We start from the raw sequence: 18,032 nt of genomic DNA on the forward strand, positions 1-18,032 counted from the left end.
AGTTTGATTTAGTTCCACCAGACTGCGATATGGGGGATCTCATGTCTCTAAAGTTTCAAGGACTGTTGCCGAGTTGACCTTGAATGTTTATTAATACGGGAAAGTTGACTAGCAAATGTGCTGACAATACAGGCAGACAGGCTTTCGGGCAACCTGATGGTAAATGGTCCCCACCGGCCCCACACTGGCTCACTTACCCTTTCAACCAGAACATAACTATACTTATTGATGTTTGGCATGGAATAACTGGGTGGAATTTTTCAGTTATCCAGGTGACAAGTTAAGCGATGACTACCGTAAGTAGTCCAAACGCCCGTAGATGACGTTATTCTGTCCGATTGAAACTAGGAAGGCCTTCTCAATAGACATTATTTAGGTTTGCGCAAGCGCAGGTACAACTTTGCACTGTCTATTCATCGTCAGATGGATATTTTCCGTTAATTTACAAATGATTACTCAATAGGCAAAGAAATAATACATGATACGAGTATCGACATGTCTGTGCGTGTCCGACGCGTTACAAGCACGAAGTCCCCTCCCCCGGCCCGCACACCCCGCTCTCGCCCTCCGGATACTTATTGCATACATAAGTCTCGAATTCATTCTATATATGTAAAAGTACATATTACAAAAGTATTTACAACAAACCCACGACTCTGCTCGTATTATTTCTGTCCTGGTGCCAAAAGGACCAATATCAGCGAGCCTTCAGCTACTCAAAATACAAACGGATAACGAACGTCGACAGCTTGTATAACATACGTCTATTCGTAATATTGTCAAACTCAGAGATGTTTAGTACAAATGATTAGTGACTATTCGCGAGTCGCGAGTCGCTCCGACCGCGCGCGCTGCCGTGAATACGCCCCGCAGTTATTGCAATGAGGTCGATAGAGTGCGCGCAGTGACGCTCCGGCGGCGCTAGTGTCGCGATGTAACGGAGTCGCGGCGGCGCTAGTGTCGCGATGTAACGGAGTCGTGGCGGCGCTAGTGTCGCAGTATTGCGGAGTCGCCAGCGTCGAGGCGGTGCGACGTCGCGTCGGCGCAGTGTCGCAGTGTCACGGCGTCGCGGCGTCACGGCGCTGGTGTCACGGCGGCGCTAGTGGTGCAGCGCGTGGTGTGACGTCACGACGCTAGTGTCGCAGTGTTGCGGAGTCGCCAGCGTCGAGGCGGTGCGGCGTCACATTGGCGCAGTGTCGCGGCGTCACGGCGGGGCGGCGTCGCGTGTCGCAGCGTCGCGGCGTCACGGCGCCGGTGTGACGTCACGGCGCTAGTGGTGCAGCGCGTGGTGCGGCGTGAGCACGGCGCCGCCGGGCGGCAGCACGGACGTGATGACGGGCGCGCCGCCGCCCACGCCGCCCACGCCGCCCACGCCGCCGCCGCAGAATATCACCTGCGACACGGGCGTGGCGGGCTGACCGGGCGTCGCCAGCACGTACTGCTGCTGCCGGACTCCGCCCACCTGCAAACCCAATATCCACGATACGTATAAAATGGTAGCAATTGACGATCTCCATGGTCAAGTGGTATGTACACCGGTTTTCATGGTTACGCCACTCCGAGGTCCCGGGTTCGATTCCCGGCCGAGTCGATGTAGATTACCATTACTTTTCTATGTTGTCTTCGGTCTGGGTGTTTGTGGTACCGTCGTTACTTCTGATTGTCCATAACACAAGTGCTTCAGCTACTTACATTGGGATCAGAGTAATGTATGTGATGTTGTCTCATATTTATATTTATAATTACAGAACATAAATTATACGTTAGTCTCCGCTCTTAATCTTCGCGGTACCAATAATAAGCTAGGTACTGTACCTGGTGTATCTGCTGAGGCTGCTGAATCGTCTGCCGGTGGCCTTCCGTCTCCACCACAACTTGCTCCATGAAGGTGCTGCCGCTCGCTGAGAAACGTAACAGAAAGTCTGGTATAAATCGCTACCTAGCGATAAGACCGCCTTATTGTGCATCTAATTTTATTTTGTATATATTTCATTTTTATTTGTTAAATTACTGTGTTACTGTGGTGTACAATAAAGTATATTATTATTATTAAAACATTAGCCCTCAGTCTCAACTGTGTTGCAAATACATACATCCTCATCGGGTGTTACAACAGAAATTTCATAGAATTCTCTGCTAAAAGTAGCCTCAATTACTCCTTAATACGTCAATTATCTGCCAGTGAATATACCGTCAGAATCGGTCCAGCCATTACAAAGATTAGCCGGAACAAACAAACAGACCAACAATAATTTCAAGAAATGTTATTTCGGTATATGTACCGTGTGTACATCCATATGCATTTAGTAAAAAACAGTTATTTCAATATCACAAACAGACACTCTAATATTATTATATGTACAGTCGCGGTAAGAAAAGGTTCGTCACCTTAAGATCCATTTTCGTGTGCTCAGTGTGAGCGATAATCTGCTTCACCGATCGAGAGTGACATATTGCGTCGCAACGATCCGACGTTTAGATTCAAAAGGTACTAAGAGCTTAAGACATTTAAATAATGTCTGTCTGACTATCATACATACAGTCTACCCGTGACCACGAACGCTGTAAAGTGCTCGAAACGTCGGGATGTCCAAAATAATTAATAGACACGATTAAAATCCGTAATAACTAGTTTTATTTAAATGTGTAATAATCGCGAAAATTTAAGACAGCTTAAGACTTGATGTGAGCTGAGCTGAGATGGCCCAGTGGTTAGAACGCGCATCTTAACCGATGATTGCGGGTTCAAACCCAGGCGAGCACCGCTGATTCATGTGCTTAATTTGTCTTTATAATTCATCTCGTGCTCGGCGGTGAAGGAAAACATCGTGAGGAAACCTGCATGTGTCTAATTTCATCGAAATTCTGCCACATGTGTATTCCACCAACCCGCATTGGAACAGCGTGGTGGAATATGTTCCAAACCTTCTCCTCAAAGGGAGAGGAGGCCTTTAGCCCAGCAGTGGGAATTTACAGGCTGTTACTAAGACTTGATAAAGTAATGAATCTGAAGACTGACGTAGGTGTCCTCACTCTGAGTGTACGTTTAGTAACACTCACTCGTGGTGTTGTTTCCGCCGGCGCTGGTGGCGCCCTCGCATCCGAAGAGACAGTGCTGCACCGTCCAGCGGGGCTCGAACGGAATGTGAGTCTTCACCTGGAACCGTTTCAACATATAATATAGTCCATGTCATGATAATTAATATATATCTTCTCGGTAGAACCTACTTTCCGAACCGGTGGTAGCTTCACTTAATTGTTAAATGACGATTCAAAAGTGCTGGTAAAAGCCCACTTGAATAAAGTATACTTTGAATTTTGTTTTTTTTTTTAAATAGTTAGGAGTTTTTAATAGTTAGGAGGACTGATATTTGGGCCGTCGAATGGCAAGTGGCCACCACCTCTTCGCACGGGTAAATTGCTACATATACTACAGAATTCTTCTTGTGTCTTTACTATATTGTCTATGTATTATATACAAAAAACCATCCTCTCAAATCACTTTCTATTTTCTTTTTTTTTATGCTATAGATTGGTGAGCATATGGACCTGATGGTAAGTGGACACCATCACCCATAGACAATGACGCTGTAAGAAATATTAACTATTCCTTAAACCGTCAATGTGTCACCAACCTTGGGAACTAAGATGTTATATCCCTTGTGCCTGTAGTTACACTGGCTCACTCACCAAACCGGAACACAACAATACTGAGTACTGTTATGTGGCGGTGGAATAACTGATGAGTGGTACCTACCCAGACGGGCTTGCACAAAGCCCTACCACCACCATCGTTGCGAGTTAGTTTCACATCTATAATATTAGTATGAGTGTTAGTATTAAATAGTATCCGATGTAACAACAAGCACGAACCTTCAGTTCGGTGGTCAGCATGAGGATGTGTCTGCAGGGCAGTCGGAACACCTTGCTGAAGAGACAGGAGCACTCCTGCGTCGACGTGCCGTACTTGCAGATCGCCGCACTGCTATGCCTTCTGCGTCAAACATATAATTAAAGCGCAACTAGATTTGATTAAAAAAAAAAAAAATTGTCTAAAAGAGGTTTCATATCAGTGGCTCGATGTTCTAGGTTCAAAGTCTGAATCTAGCCTATAACTTATAAGTAGAGATCATCTCAATAGGCTATTTGACTGATTTTTAAAATCCATATTATATTATTTAATAAAGGTCAAGGAACCCAGTAAAAGATGATTTTTTTATTTCTAGTACATATTTGCCGAAAAATATCATATTAAAAATTCCATCTTTAAATACTTGGACAATATGGCGCTGCAATGGGGGTTGGTGACGTCACTTTGCTGTACTTTAATCTGTGGTACATATAGTAGAAAATTTAGAAAAGAAAATGATTTCATCATAACCCCCGCCAATCAGGAGCGTTTTGTGTCACGTGACAAACGTTTGAAAAAATGCATTTTTATTTATTGGTTTTTGAATAAATTAAGTATTATATTCAACTTTCGTTGGTAAATAACCATTTTTAAACTCATAATATACACTGATTATAATAATTCACAATTTATTTTTCCCATTCTCAAATAGCCTATTAACCATGTGACCATTTCAGTCTCCCTATCAGTCGAGTTGGTTCTATGGAACACACAATGGGGCTCAATATGACCGACCTGCCCGCCCTGTCGTCGAGACACTTCTGCGCGAGCTTCGTCTGATGGCTCATGAGGTTGTAAGCGTACTGCGTTATCGTGTCGGTGGGCGACTGCTTTAGAGTTTCCGTATCCTGGAACCATGTATACATCAACATCATCGCGGGACAAAGTGATCCGTTACTTAAGGAACTAGAGCAATTCTACTAACAAACAGTTACGTGTGTTAGTAGAATTGCCCTCTTATATTCTCAATTATATTTCGATCGCTGTTGTGACAATAGAATAGGAAAACAATTAAATAGAACTGTTTCAATAAATAAATAATTTGTTAGTGGAATTGACGTCCTGTATCCAATCTCAATAGCAGTAGACAAATAATAAAATAATAAATTTGAGTTGACATGACATAGTTGGTGCAAAAATTTTTTTTTTTTATTTAATAAAAAAAATAGTACTTATTGAATATTTAAAATTAGGACGTAATATTGTAAGTTTTACCATCCACGAGGAAAATTAGTATACACATATCAAACATTCAGCTACCGGTTCGAAATATTCGAAAAATCCAGGATTTAAATAATCAAAAGATAAATAAAAAAAAGTTTTTAATAACTGTTTCAGCTTACAAACAACTTAAGAATAATGGTCAAACTATAACATACCCGCAGCCTGCTCACGGCGAAGCTACGGCGCTCGTCTTCGAGCTGATTGGCGACGTTGAAGAACAGCGACACGAACTCGTCCGGCTGCATCTGACTGCGGACGAGCCCCTGGAATTTGGCCACCAGTCGCTCCAGACCCTGTGAGGTGTTCAACGAAAGGATTTCACTAAGCGATCACGTGTAACTTTGAGGAAACAAATCGACGGGCCCCAAGAACAAAATCGTATCTGCGAAATTCCTACTTTACAGTGTGATGGCTTAAAGTTTTGTAAAACTATGTTTTTCATATATGGCATTTCATATACGGTATTTTTCTACTGTTTATCTCAAAAAGTAAACACTTAATTTAAAATAAAAAACACACTACCGTGTAGTTAAAGTTATAAAGGTTATGAAAATTATCTTTATGTAATATAATACTTCTACTGTTATATGTACCGACTGTTACTTGTGAACGGCAACTTGCCCAGATAAACCCTTTAGGGGTTTTCGTTGTATTTTATATTGTTAATATAAGCTGTATTTTCTTTTGTATTTTGAACAATAAAGAGAAAAAAAAAAAAAATTAACAATAAAGTCGATTTGTCCTATTCTTCCATAAGATTTTGTTCTTGGGGACCGTCGAAATATTATAATCTTTAGTATTGCCACCTTGTGCAGGATGTTGGTGTAGTTGTCGGGCTCGAGCCAGGCGTCGAGGCGCGCCACGGCGCCGCCGGCGCGCGTCAGTTGCTCCCACACTCGCAGCGTGCCGGCGCCCGTGCCGATGACTGCGCGCTTGAGCACCTGCAGCTGCGCCGGCGTGTGGTCGCCGCGCAGCAGAGCCAGCGCGTAGGTCTTGCAGCGCGCCGCCACGTCGTCGGGCGCCAGCGCGGGCGCGTCGGGCTCGCGGGCCGCCGCCGCAGCCCGGGCCGCCGCGCGCGCCGCCTGCCACACGGAGCACGACACGTGCGCCGCGGGGAAAGCGCCGCGCACGTCCTGCTGGCTCTTGGTGGGGTCGCACACCACGCAACGCACCTGCCGCCACGCCGGGTTGCACGACTTGAACGTCTCCAGCAGCCACGTCAGGTCCTCGCCGATCAGCGTCGATATGCCTGGAACGTACGAACGGATTTTTAACCGACTTCAAAAAAAGGAGGAGGTTCTCAATTCATCGGGGCCTTTTTTTTTTTTTTTTTATTTTTTATGTTGTAGATATCATCTCCCCGACTCCACAGTACATTCTACTATAGGAGATCACGACTTTAAACGTGTTTAAATAAAAATATACCTGCACTGACGATGACTGATTTTCCGTTGCCATCCTCGGCTAGGAACAATGTGACATTGTGTTTAACACTTGGACTGGTCGTTCCGCCCACTGTTGGGATTGCACTGTTGAACTCTATGCCTGGAAATACATACACAAAAATTATTTATAAAAAATATAATTTAAGATTATTCCTAACAAGGGCTTAACAAACTAAATCATTTGCATTGTATAACAACTTACTAGGTTAGTATGCAACAAACAAGACTAATAATTTAACTTTACAGCTCTGAAGTAGAATAAGTGAATCCTTCAATAAAAAAATAAGATTTTATACAAGAGTTCAATTTAAAGAAATTTACTTTATAACAATTGGGTAAACATTAAAAACATACCCGTCTCGATGCATAGAAACTGTGGAACTGCATTGAACGCTAACTGCATGCTGGGGGTTGTGAGATATACGCACTGAATGCAACCGGACTGTGAGTGTAAAAGTTTGACGCCTGCATCTGAAATCATTGCAAACAATTTAAATGAGCATCAACGACACACATATAAGATTTGTCAGGGTAGTGTACGTAAAACTATCAATATACCAGCATCAACTTTCATTGTAATAAAATCAAGCATACAAGTAAACACACACTGGTATATTATAGACAATAAAAGCAAAAGAGAATGGGAAGAAGAAGAGCAGAGATGGCTCAGTGGTATGGTAACGCGTGCATCTTAACCGATGATTGCGGGTTCAAACCCAGGCAAGCACCGCTGATTCATGTGCTTAATTTGTCTTTCTAATTTATATCGTGCTCAGTGGTGAAGGAAAACATCGTGAGGAAACCTGCATGTGACAAATTTCATAGAAATTCTGCCACATGTGTATTCCACCAACACGCATTGGAACAGCGTGGTGGAATATGTTCCAAACCTTCTCCTCAAAGGGAGAGGAGGCCTTTAGCCCAGCAGTGGGAATTTACAGGCTATTGTTGTTGTTTGTTGTTGTACCTGTCTGAACAAGAGTTAAAAACAGATGGGGTTCAGTGACACAAGTTGGAGAATACCTTTGCCAACAGGCACAGACAAATCTTTAAAATGTTTTTATACGCAACTTTCTTTTCAATAAAGACAGCCTTAATATAACATTTATAGTAAAAAGTTTCATCAAAATCTCTTTTAGTTAATATTCGTAAAGAAAGACTTGGAGGGCCAAGCCATTTTGGTACAGTCAGAGTAATAAAACCTTCGTCAGTTTTCAAATTAATTCCTTTATCAAGTCTTAAGCTGGCTTCCCACGGCCTGATTTCTCACAGGTCAGACCGCGCCAGGACAGGCCGATAGGCCATGGGAACCGTCGCATCTGATGTGGCCTGCGGTGGCCTGATGTAACCCGTTCGACCCATCGGAAGTCGGTAAGTTCAAAGGCGCGGCGCAGCGTGGCACAACGGTGCCTGTCGTGGCCTGTACGGGAGCGTGTGCGTCGGTTGTAATCGTTCATTTCACCTGCGGCGTTGCCTGAGAGTACACGCACATGATGGAATGGACAAACGAGCTGATATTTGAGTTTTTAACTCTTTATGAAAATGAACCGGCACTTTGGAATAGTTCGTCGCCTCAACATAAAAATAAAAATTATGAATGTGGGAACGCTCAGTACAGGCCGTGACAGGCCTACACAGGTGGGGCAGCGCCTGGTGAGGCTTGTCGCCTAGCGGGTCGTGGGAATCCACCTTTAGACTCTTAGTACCTTTTGAATCTGAACGTCAAATCATTGCAACGCAATATGTCACTCTCGATCGGTAAAGCAGATTATCGCTCACACTGACCACGCGAAAATAGATCTTAAGGTGACGAACCTTTTCTCCTCTCCTCGACTGTACATTTGGTAAAATTAAATTTTATAGATCTTGAATTTTAAGAATAAGAAAACTAGATTTTTTTGTGTTTCCCTTAATGGACTTTAGATGTTCTTATATGGTTATATATTTACCATAGTTCAATTGGAGTTTCCTAACAACAAAATCATATTTTTGGTTGAGCCAGCGCACAGCACCAGCGCCCGTCGCAACCAATTGTGCCTCCGTTGTTATAATTTGACCTTCTGCCCTGCAAATGAAAACAAACAATTAACAATAGTATTTATGTGTCTAAATGAAACTATTAAATCTACTACTATACAATACATTCTTTACACTCATTAATGCTAATGTAATATAATATTTTATAGTTATTTTTAAGCCTTTATAAAACATTTTATACATTAGTTAAAAGTGTACTTCTTTTAAGATTTACGATGTGTATCTAGATAGAAATATAATGACGACCTCCGTGGTCGAGTGGCGTGTACACCGGTTTTCATGGGTACCCCACTCCGAGGTCCCGGGTTCGATTCCCGGCCTAGTCGATGTAGATTATCATTAGTTTTCTATGTTGTTGTCTTGGGTCTGGATGTTTCTGGTATAGTTACTTCTGATTTCCCATAACAAAAGTGCTTTGGCTACTTACATTGGGATAAGAGTAATGTATGTGATGTTGTCTCATATATATTTTAAGTTAAAAGGTATGAGTTCAAATTAGCATTTTTATAAGTTACTAGCTTTTGCCCGCGACTTCGTTCGCGTGGACTTCAGGTTCGTCCCGTCTAGTCTAGTAATCGCTTAAAATCGCTTCGTAAATAAGCCATTATTTCTCATACAAAGTAAAGGATAAAAAATGGTTATTGTGGGTTATTCCTAAGAGATATTTTTAAGTTGTACAATACTGTAGTACATTGTTTTGATCTATCTTGTAGGATTCAGTCAGCGTTTGCAATGTAAGCGCAAAAAATGTGTTTTTTTACGACCTCACATTAGAAACCTCAAAAATTGTAGCCTATGTGTTATTCTGATGTATAAGCTATATTGTGGTAAAGTTTCATTCAAATCCATTCAGTAGTTTTTACGTGAAAGAGTAACAAACATCCATACATACAAACTTTCGCCTTTATAATAGTATAGTAGACTAAAACCAAAATTATTATTATTTTTATACTAGTACTAAGCCAACTATAAAGTACATTTAGATTATATGTATGTGTGACAATACATTTTAAATACAACCTCTATAATACAAATAACTGTCAATACCTGTCCGACGCATCCCCAGGGTTTTCTATGATGGCTACTTCATACTCTTGCCCTTCTACTTGGGCATTATTGCTCAATTCAAACTGCTGATATGTATTGCTTGCTTCCTCCACTGGTTGCTGGAATGATAAGAGATACTTCTCAAACAAATATGATATAATATACAAACAATGACCCACAATGAGGCTTGATATTTCTATAGCTAGAACTGAAAGATTGTGAGTTCAAAACCTAATAAATACTGTTTTCATGTTCTTAATAGTGTTATAACTAATCTGATGTTGCAATTATAGTGTGCTTGCAAAAAAAATGGACAATTTTGATACTTTTACTAAAAATTCAACAATGCCTGCCCGCCTCAGTCATTTCTCTTGATCAGGCACAAGTTAAATGTCTTAAAATACTCTCTGAGGCCACATATACACAGCCAAGCACCAGCTATTAAGAAATTCTGAACAATAACTTTTAATTAGGCTAAACTTGCAATAACATTAAGAATCATAGAGTACATTTATACACAATCAACGTTTGTTGATTTATTATTAATGATTGTTGAATTATTATTACTGATTGAAGCAGAGCCGGATTTAAAGGTCTGGAGGCCCCCGGGCCACAAAGCAGTGGGGGCCCTAGACAAACAGAAGCGTGAACAACCTAATATTTATATTATCATGAATTAACTACTTTTTTTATAGCAATCAGTAACAACAACAACAGCCTGTAAATTCCCACTGCTGGGCTAAAGGCCACCTCTCCGTTTGAGGAGGTTTGGAACATATTTCACCACGCTGTTCCAATGCGGGTTCAATCAGTAAGTTATGAGTTATTTACTTGTATCGGTAACTTTTAAAATATTAAATAATAACATTATTATAATTTCACTATATCTCGGTATTTGTTAACTTGCTGAAAACTGTGGCCGCCACTAATGTGGAGGCCCCAGGGCAGTTGCCCCGGTTGCCCTCCCCTAAATACGGCCCTGTAATGAAGTATACACAATACCTGGTCTTTTTTGTTGCAATATTTAGATCATTAATAGAACAAATTCGACTTACGTTATTGACTTCAGTTGCGTTTTGAACGAAAGTGCTGCCTTCCTCCTCAGGTTCTCCTTTAACATCGTATATAGTTTCCGCCATGACAATTCTACCTGACGAATCCATGCTCCACATCCCGCCAAACGCAAAGTTCGAAGGATTACCGCTTTGTTCATATAGTATCACAGTGTTCGGACCAAGTTGCACTGGCTCCCCCTTCATGTTAACAAACACTGGTTGTTCAAAGTTTCCCTCAACTAACTGACCCGTGTGAACTATTTGCTGACCCTGCTCGACCGGTACTTCTACCACCTGGTTAACTTGAACCTCGATCTTGTCCTTTTCATCGTCGTTTTTCGCGCGATTGATCATTTTCTGTTTTTTTTCACCCTCACCTTGGTCATCACTTTTCCGCTTAATCACAGTTTTCTTCTTACTTTTCTTGTCCATTTTCACTTAATTATATATCGGCTTGCACTAAAACGCGCATATAATACGCCTGGACGAGGGGTTTATACGAATTTTCAATAGTAAGAAATATATCGAAACGCCTCGCCCAGTGTAATTCATTGTCCCACTAAGTACAAATTATCCTAATAAACCTAATTTAATATATACTTATTAGTTAATGCTATAACACAACACACGGCCACATTTTACAACTTTTGTAAACAGTAATTCTTGTTTTGATCGTAATAAAATGAAAATATCTTGTGCGAAAAGGACAACTCACAGAGACGCCATTTCTAATCGTGAAATTTATATACCTATCTCACTCTAATAGTATACGCGTCTTTGTCTGGTATTTCCTCACGTTTAAAAATCGAGTTATCATCGGAAAACGGCTCAAAAATAAAAAATAAACTTTACTCTATGAAAGACAGAGATAGTGACAACTATACCTAATTGTCAACGTCAAAAAATCAAAAATACACAAAATAATTGTACCTTTCGAATTTGTTATGATTAAGATTTCAAAAAAGATTTAATGTTTTTAAAGGAATGACTAAGTGCCTTTAAATTATTATTACAAACTACGAATTGTGAGTGAAACCGAAATGATGATTTAGAGTGCAATTTCCCTTGTTTCAAGGTCTTTGCTTCGAACGTCATTTTTTATAATGATAAGTGTTTTATGTACTTATTTACCTTGAAGTATAAAGTCAGTCATATACATGATCGTTCTTAATACGTTCACAATTCTTATTCAAGTTGCTTTTATAGTTTTTATGTCATTATTGTCTATGAATATTATTCGTCACTTTTCTAGTAGTGCGAAAAGAATGGCCGTGTTAGCACCAGCGATATTCGTTAACCATGGAGGTGGTCCTCTGCCATTATTAGGCGAAAAAGACCATTTAGGTCTAACAGTATTTCTTCGGGACGAAGTAAAGAAACATGTCAACCTTAAGGAATTAAAAGCTATCATCTTGGTCACAGCTCACTGGGAAGAACAAAAAGTATCAATATCGTCAGCGGAACATCACGACTTGTACTTCGATTACTATGGTTTCCCGCCAGAAACTTACAAATACAGGTACGATGCTGCGGGAGATCCAGAACTGGCCAAACGCATTCAAATATCACTAAAAAATGCTGGTATTGATTCTAAATTAGACCCGAAAAGAGGTTGGGACCATGGAGTATTTGTGCCAATGATGCTTATTAATCCAAGTGCTGATATACCAATCATTCAAGTATCAGTTCTATCCAATCAGGATCCCGAGCAACACTATGCACTTGGACAAGTTCTATACCAGTTTCGTAAAGAAGGTATAGCAATAATAGGATCTGGTATGTCATATCATAATATGCGTGAATTTAGATACAGTCGTGATACTGGAAAAGTTGTTAATGCTGAATTCGACGAATACCTTAATAAAGCCTGTACATCAGGCAATGATAAGAGGAAACGAGATTTGATAGTCTGGGACTCCCAGCCTGGTGCGAGAGATGCCCACCCACCAAGAGCCGCTGAGCACTTGATGCCACTCATAGTGATTGCTGGGGCTGGTGGAGAAGGGCCAGGAGAGAGGATCTTTAACTGGGATATGAGTGGTACTTTCAGATTGAGCGGGTTTATATGGAAAGGAGAATGATGTCACATAGGTACAGATTAATAATTAATGATGTATATACTGATAAAAAATAAAATATTCAATTTAATAATTATATAATGCATGAAACGTCACAATTTTTAAGAACAATTATCGTTTTAACTTCATAACTAAATATTCATTACTTTATATAATGACTTTGCACAACAAGTATTGAATAATACTTAAAAACACACTCAGTGCAATATCATGGAACAATCAGGAAAATATTAAATATGTAATCTAATACATGATACCTAAATGAAGTAAAAGTGAAACTTTATTGTCTCACTCGAAACATTCAAACTTCATTGCATTCAATTAATTTTCACCTGAATGTGTTAATGTACATGCATTTCATTGCTTTTTCTCTATAAAAACTTATATACTTTTTTATGTTTTATTAAATAAATTTGTTATTATAAAAGGATTATACAATGGGTTTAGCTGGTTTATTTAGCATTTGATGGTTATTTAATTATTAATAATAAATATATCTTTATTTATAATTTCTCCATTATTAAAATTAATGATTTGAGCATTTTAATTTGTTACCGAAAAAGTTTCACTTTTTTTTCCACCAGTTTCCTCGATGTAGTCCATCATTTATTAAATATCAGAAACAATGTAAATTAAGCCTTATTATATTGATATATTGATCAGATATAATATTTATAATCTGACATCTTTTCTTAGTTGATGGCCTTTGGTCAAAAACGCGCAGCTGTCCGTTTTAACAAAATCGTACCCACAGATTGCAGTAAAGATATTATGCATAGAAAAGTAACTATAAAATAAAAGTAACTATTATATATTACTTATGTGAAGCTTTTTGATTAAAGAAGCGTTAAATACAAACTCCTCAAATTTTCGTGATCCATTATGACCTTGAAAATTAAATGACAGCGCGCCAAAAAAAAATTGCCTATGTTATGTTTTTGTTTTAATACACACAGAATAAATAAAATAAAGAACAATTCTTTTTTTTTCTAGGACTGTATAAAATGGGACCACTAGAATATAGTTGATTATTAAAGCAATTACAACTTTTTATCTGTATTTGCGCTTTATATTGTTGTGTATTTTTAAGAATAAAATAATTATTGTTATTTTTTTTATTTTATATTTATTTTTATTTTTTTTATTTTATTATTATTTTTATTTTATTATTTTTAACTTTAAATAAAGATACTATGATTATTCCAAATAATTTGCTTCTTCACAAAAAAAAATACGTATCTCTCAAATTGTAGATTTTGAATATTTTAGCATAAGAAATGTGGGATAATTTTCATTGCCCTGGCATCCCTATACGCACGCAGTGTCACGAACAAATGAATCTTTATCATGACATAGAATAAAACAATGTCGCTTAAACCTGTTTGTCCCTATGCTTTATTAGATCTCTACAAATTTTGATGCGGTTTTTTTTAAATACATATGGTGATTCGAGAGGAATGTTTTTGTATATAATACATGGACAATATAGTTAAGAAAGATAATTGTAGAATTATAGATTAGAATATTTAGTATCAGTATTGCACCCGTGCGAAGCCGGGCCGAGTCGCTAGTCGCTGGTTAATTATCACTATATTACCTTGTTCCATGCCTCTAATACTAGTACCCTACACTCAAACGCAAGATGGCGGTTGGGAATTCTAAATTCTTAGTTTCTGTATCGAAACTTTATTGGAATTAAATAAATGATAATCTATAGTGAACTAGTCATGGCACCAGCAGGATATCCGGCTGAACATTATTCAGAAATCTGCTATATCCGGATGCATTATAATTACCTTCATTTTTCCGCAGTCAAACTACATATGTTAGACAACATATGATTAACAAAAGGAATTTCTGCAATGATTCACTTAATTTATTTTTGTATTACTAATTGGCCGAGCTGGTGACTTAGTGCGCATTTGACTTTAACAAAATGGTTATTGTTACAGCTTAAGTTACTGCTTGTTAAATCAGCTGTTAGCCAGTTGAAGTCCCGTCAAAATCGGTCTAGTCGTTCCAGAGATTAGGCGGAACAATCAGATAGACACAGTCAAAAATTGAAAAATAAGATATTTGGGTATGTGTCATTAAATAAAGTAGAGTCAGGAATTATCTTATCATACTTAGTCGAGGTTTTTGCCCCAATGGAGGTTAAATATGCAAGGGGGATGAAACTCCATGTTAAGTAGGTGGCATTAATTACTTAACAATGTGTGATCTAGTTTATTGGGATAATATTTCTGTCAACTGTACCTTAATATATTTAAAAAATGGTTTACATAAATTATTAGACAAACAAAAATTGAAATATAAATTAATATTACAATTAATACCTACTCCAATTTTATAATATTGTCAAAGAAGCTTACTAAAATGCTAGAACCCAAATATGTTTTCATATTGTAATGAATATAATAGTCAAATGATGAAAATCATTTTCATTCGATTGAGGAAATATGATATTAATTCATCCTATATGTTGTATTGAACCTACTTCTTGCGATTAAAGAAAGCACATTAATAAATAGGCGCCATATTTTATTCCAATTTCACCCCCTTGGTGATGAACATTCAGAAAACTATAGCAGCAATATTGAAAAAAAATGACGACCTATATAGCCTTCCTTAAAAGGCTTTATTTACACTGATTTCCATTTTTCTTACATAGATAATAATTCGAAGTTTCACCCGCACCACCTTGATGTCCAAGAAATGTCTAAGAAATCGCGCTGTTGTGGCTAATATTCTTAATATTCATCCACAACAGCGCGATTTCTTAGACATTTTCTGCCTCGGACAACCACTTTGTGGAACCAGCTTTCGTTGGCGATCTTTCCGAACCGATACGACATGGGAACCTTCAAGAAAAGAGCGTACTCCTTCCTTAAAGGCCGGCAACGCACCTGCAAGCCCCCTGGTGTTGCAGATCGGTGATCCATGGGCGTTGGTAGTCACATCCCATCAGGTGAGCCTCCGGCTCGTTTGCCACCTATGTCATAAAAAAAAGACAATTTCGAAATTTAGTACGTTCATCCCAATTTCACCCTTGGGTAAAATATTGACAGAATCTATAACAGTAATATTTTACTTGTGATAATAAGTCTAAATACCAATTCAAATTTTTGTAACACTATAAAGACAAATTTCTTATCGAATTTTCATCAATTTTCCGATTGCCTGTTTAAAATTTCATCATATTATCACTAGTTAAGGCTATATACCTATGTCAGAAAATTCATTGTAAATTGTAAAAATACTCAGATTCGATTTATCTTGATTACCAATTTAAATATGCAATGGCGGATTCGACAATAGGCTATTTGACTGGTTTTTAAAATCCATTTTATATTATTTAGTAGAGGTTAAGGAACCCAGTAAAAGTTGTGTTTTTTTATTTCTAGTACATAATTGACGAAAAATATCATATTAAAAATTCCATATTTAAATAGCGCGCGAAAACGCTTCTTGGACAATATGGCGCTGCAATAGGGTCGGTGACGTCACTTGCCTGTATTTTTTTTAACGTTTGAAAAATGCATTTTTATTTATGGATTTTTGAATTAATTAAGTATTATTTTGAATTTTCGTTACTAAATAACCACTTTTAAACTCACAATTTACACTGATTACAATAATTGACACTTTATTTTCGCAATGTCAAATAGCCTATTATGATTCGTTCGACAGGTAATTTTTTTTTGGTGCCATTTTTAATTCTTTCAAATAATCTGCATAAACATTTCATAACGAACTATCTTCGCATAACTTAACGATAAAATTATTTGTAATTTCAAATTAATATTATTTTAAATTCTAATACTTGATTCCATAAATTAGTTTTATAATTCGACGTAATTGGGCAAGGCTTTCTCGAAGGTTTATGTTTTTTTTTACTACTAAATAGAACAAGTTACTACTGAGTAGACGTTTACGTGTGGGCACATCGTGAAATGCCAAGGCAAAGCCAGGTTTAAAGTCTTGGACCTCCCTAATTACTATCGCTTGTAGAGGCCACAGGAAAAACTGCAAAACAAAACTGAGTTAACTATTTCGTGTGTAACATTCCTTATTATCGAGGAGTGCATTTCGGTTGCCATTTTTTTTTAAATTGTAATGATAATATGTATATCGTAGCGAATGTGTAAGCATATTTAAGTTGATTTTCTATCACAATAGTTAATCGTTACGACATTGGTGGTGCGAACAAAATGGCGGTTATAGCACCCGCGATATATGTCAATCATGGACGCGGTCCCATGTCTCTATTGGGTGAAGAGGACCACCTAAGACTAACAATATTTTTTCGCGACGAACTCAAAAGACTCGTGAACTGGAGGAGCGTGAATGCTATCATCTTGGTCACAGCACACTGGGAGGAAGAAATAGTGTCAATATCCTCAGCGAAACATCACGACTTATACTTTGACTACTACGATCACCCCTCAGAAACCTACCAATACAGGTACGATGCTCCAGGAGATCCCGAACTAGCCAAACGCATCCAAGCATCACTGCAAAATGCTGGCATTGATTCTAGATTAGATCCGAAAAGAGGTTGGGACCATGGAGTATTTGTGCCAATGATGCTTATTAATCCAAGTGCTGATATACCAATCATTCAAGTATCAGTTCTATCCAATCAGGATCCCGAGCAACACTATGCACTTGGACAAGTTCTATACCAGTTTCGTAAAGAAGGTATAGCAATAATAGGATCTGGTATGTCGTATCATAATATGAATGAAATCAAATTCAGACGCGATACTGGAAAAGTCGTTAACGCTGAATTTGACGAATACCTCAATAAAGCCTGTACATCAGGCAATGATAAAAGGAAACAAGATTTGATAGTTTGGGACTCCCAGCCTGGTGCGAGAGATGCCCACCCACCAAGAGCCGCTGAGCACTTGATGCCACTCATAGTGATTGCTGGAGCTGGTGGAGAAGGGCCAGGAGAGAGGATCTTTAACTGGGATATGAGTGGTACTTTCAGATTGAGCGGGTTTATATGGAAAGGAGAATGATGTTGTAAAAGGCTCAAATTAATTATTAAGATAAATAAATTAAACGTAATATGATAAAATAAAATTTTAATTTACTTTTCACGTTTTTGAAAAAATTTTTGTATCTTCGCATAAACTAATTTATACAAATTAAAAAAAAAAATCTTCGCTCATAAAAATATTGATAACAATTATGAGATTATCTCTCTCTATAATTAAATTCAATGAAT

At 38.3% G+C, this 18,032-nt stretch overlaps 3 protein-coding genes across 4 annotated transcripts; 2 read left to right on the forward strand and 1 right to left on the reverse strand.

Annotated features, from left to right (window-relative positions):
* Positions 1-268: 268 nt before the first annotated feature.
* Positions 269-11,496, reverse strand: LOC124541420. Of its 2 annotated transcripts, XM_047119286.1 has the most exons (12): positions 10,719-11,496; positions 9,664-9,782; positions 8,529-8,644; positions 6,934-7,050; positions 6,560-6,679; positions 5,941-6,383; positions 5,290-5,427; positions 4,646-4,758; positions 3,874-3,994; positions 3,055-3,157; positions 1,816-1,901; positions 269-1,462 (listed from the first exon to the last, which is right to left on the reverse strand). In XM_047119286.1, the coding sequence occupies exons 1-12, from the start codon at positions 11,148-11,150 to the stop codon at positions 1,271-1,273; spliced, it is 2,100 nt and encodes a 699-aa protein (XP_046975242.1). In that variant the 5' UTR covers positions 11,151-11,496; the 3' UTR covers positions 269-1,270. The 2 variants fall into 2 exon arrangements, with proteins under 2 accessions (XP_046975242.1, XP_046975241.1); XM_047119285.1 differs by lacking the exons at positions 269-1,462; positions 1,816-1,901 and having other exon boundaries at positions 3,032-3,157; positions 3,874-3,991.
* An 87-nt stretch (positions 11,497-11,583) lies between these two features.
* Positions 11,584-13,909, forward strand: LOC124541421 (dioxygenase tasH-like). The gene has a single exon (XM_047119288.1). It carries the CDS (start codon positions 11,876-11,878, stop codon positions 12,797-12,799), a length of 924 nt encoding a protein of 307 aa, XP_046975244.1. The 5' UTR covers positions 11,584-11,875; the 3' UTR covers positions 12,800-13,909.
* Positions 13,910-16,908: 2,999 nt separating this feature from the next.
* Positions 16,909-17,845, forward strand: LOC124541617 (dioxygenase tasH-like). The gene has a single exon (XM_047119540.1). It carries the CDS (start codon positions 17,008-17,010, stop codon positions 17,821-17,823), a length of 816 nt encoding a protein of 271 aa, XP_046975496.1. The 5' UTR covers positions 16,909-17,007; the 3' UTR covers positions 17,824-17,845.
* The last annotated feature ends 187 nt before the right edge of the window (positions 17,846-18,032 follow it).

This window comes from Vanessa cardui, chromosome 28 (assembly GCF_905220365.1).
Source record: "Vanessa cardui chromosome 28, ilVanCard2.1, whole genome shotgun sequence".
Classification (NCBI taxonomy): Eukaryota; Metazoa; Arthropoda; class Insecta; order Lepidoptera; family Nymphalidae; genus Vanessa; species Vanessa cardui.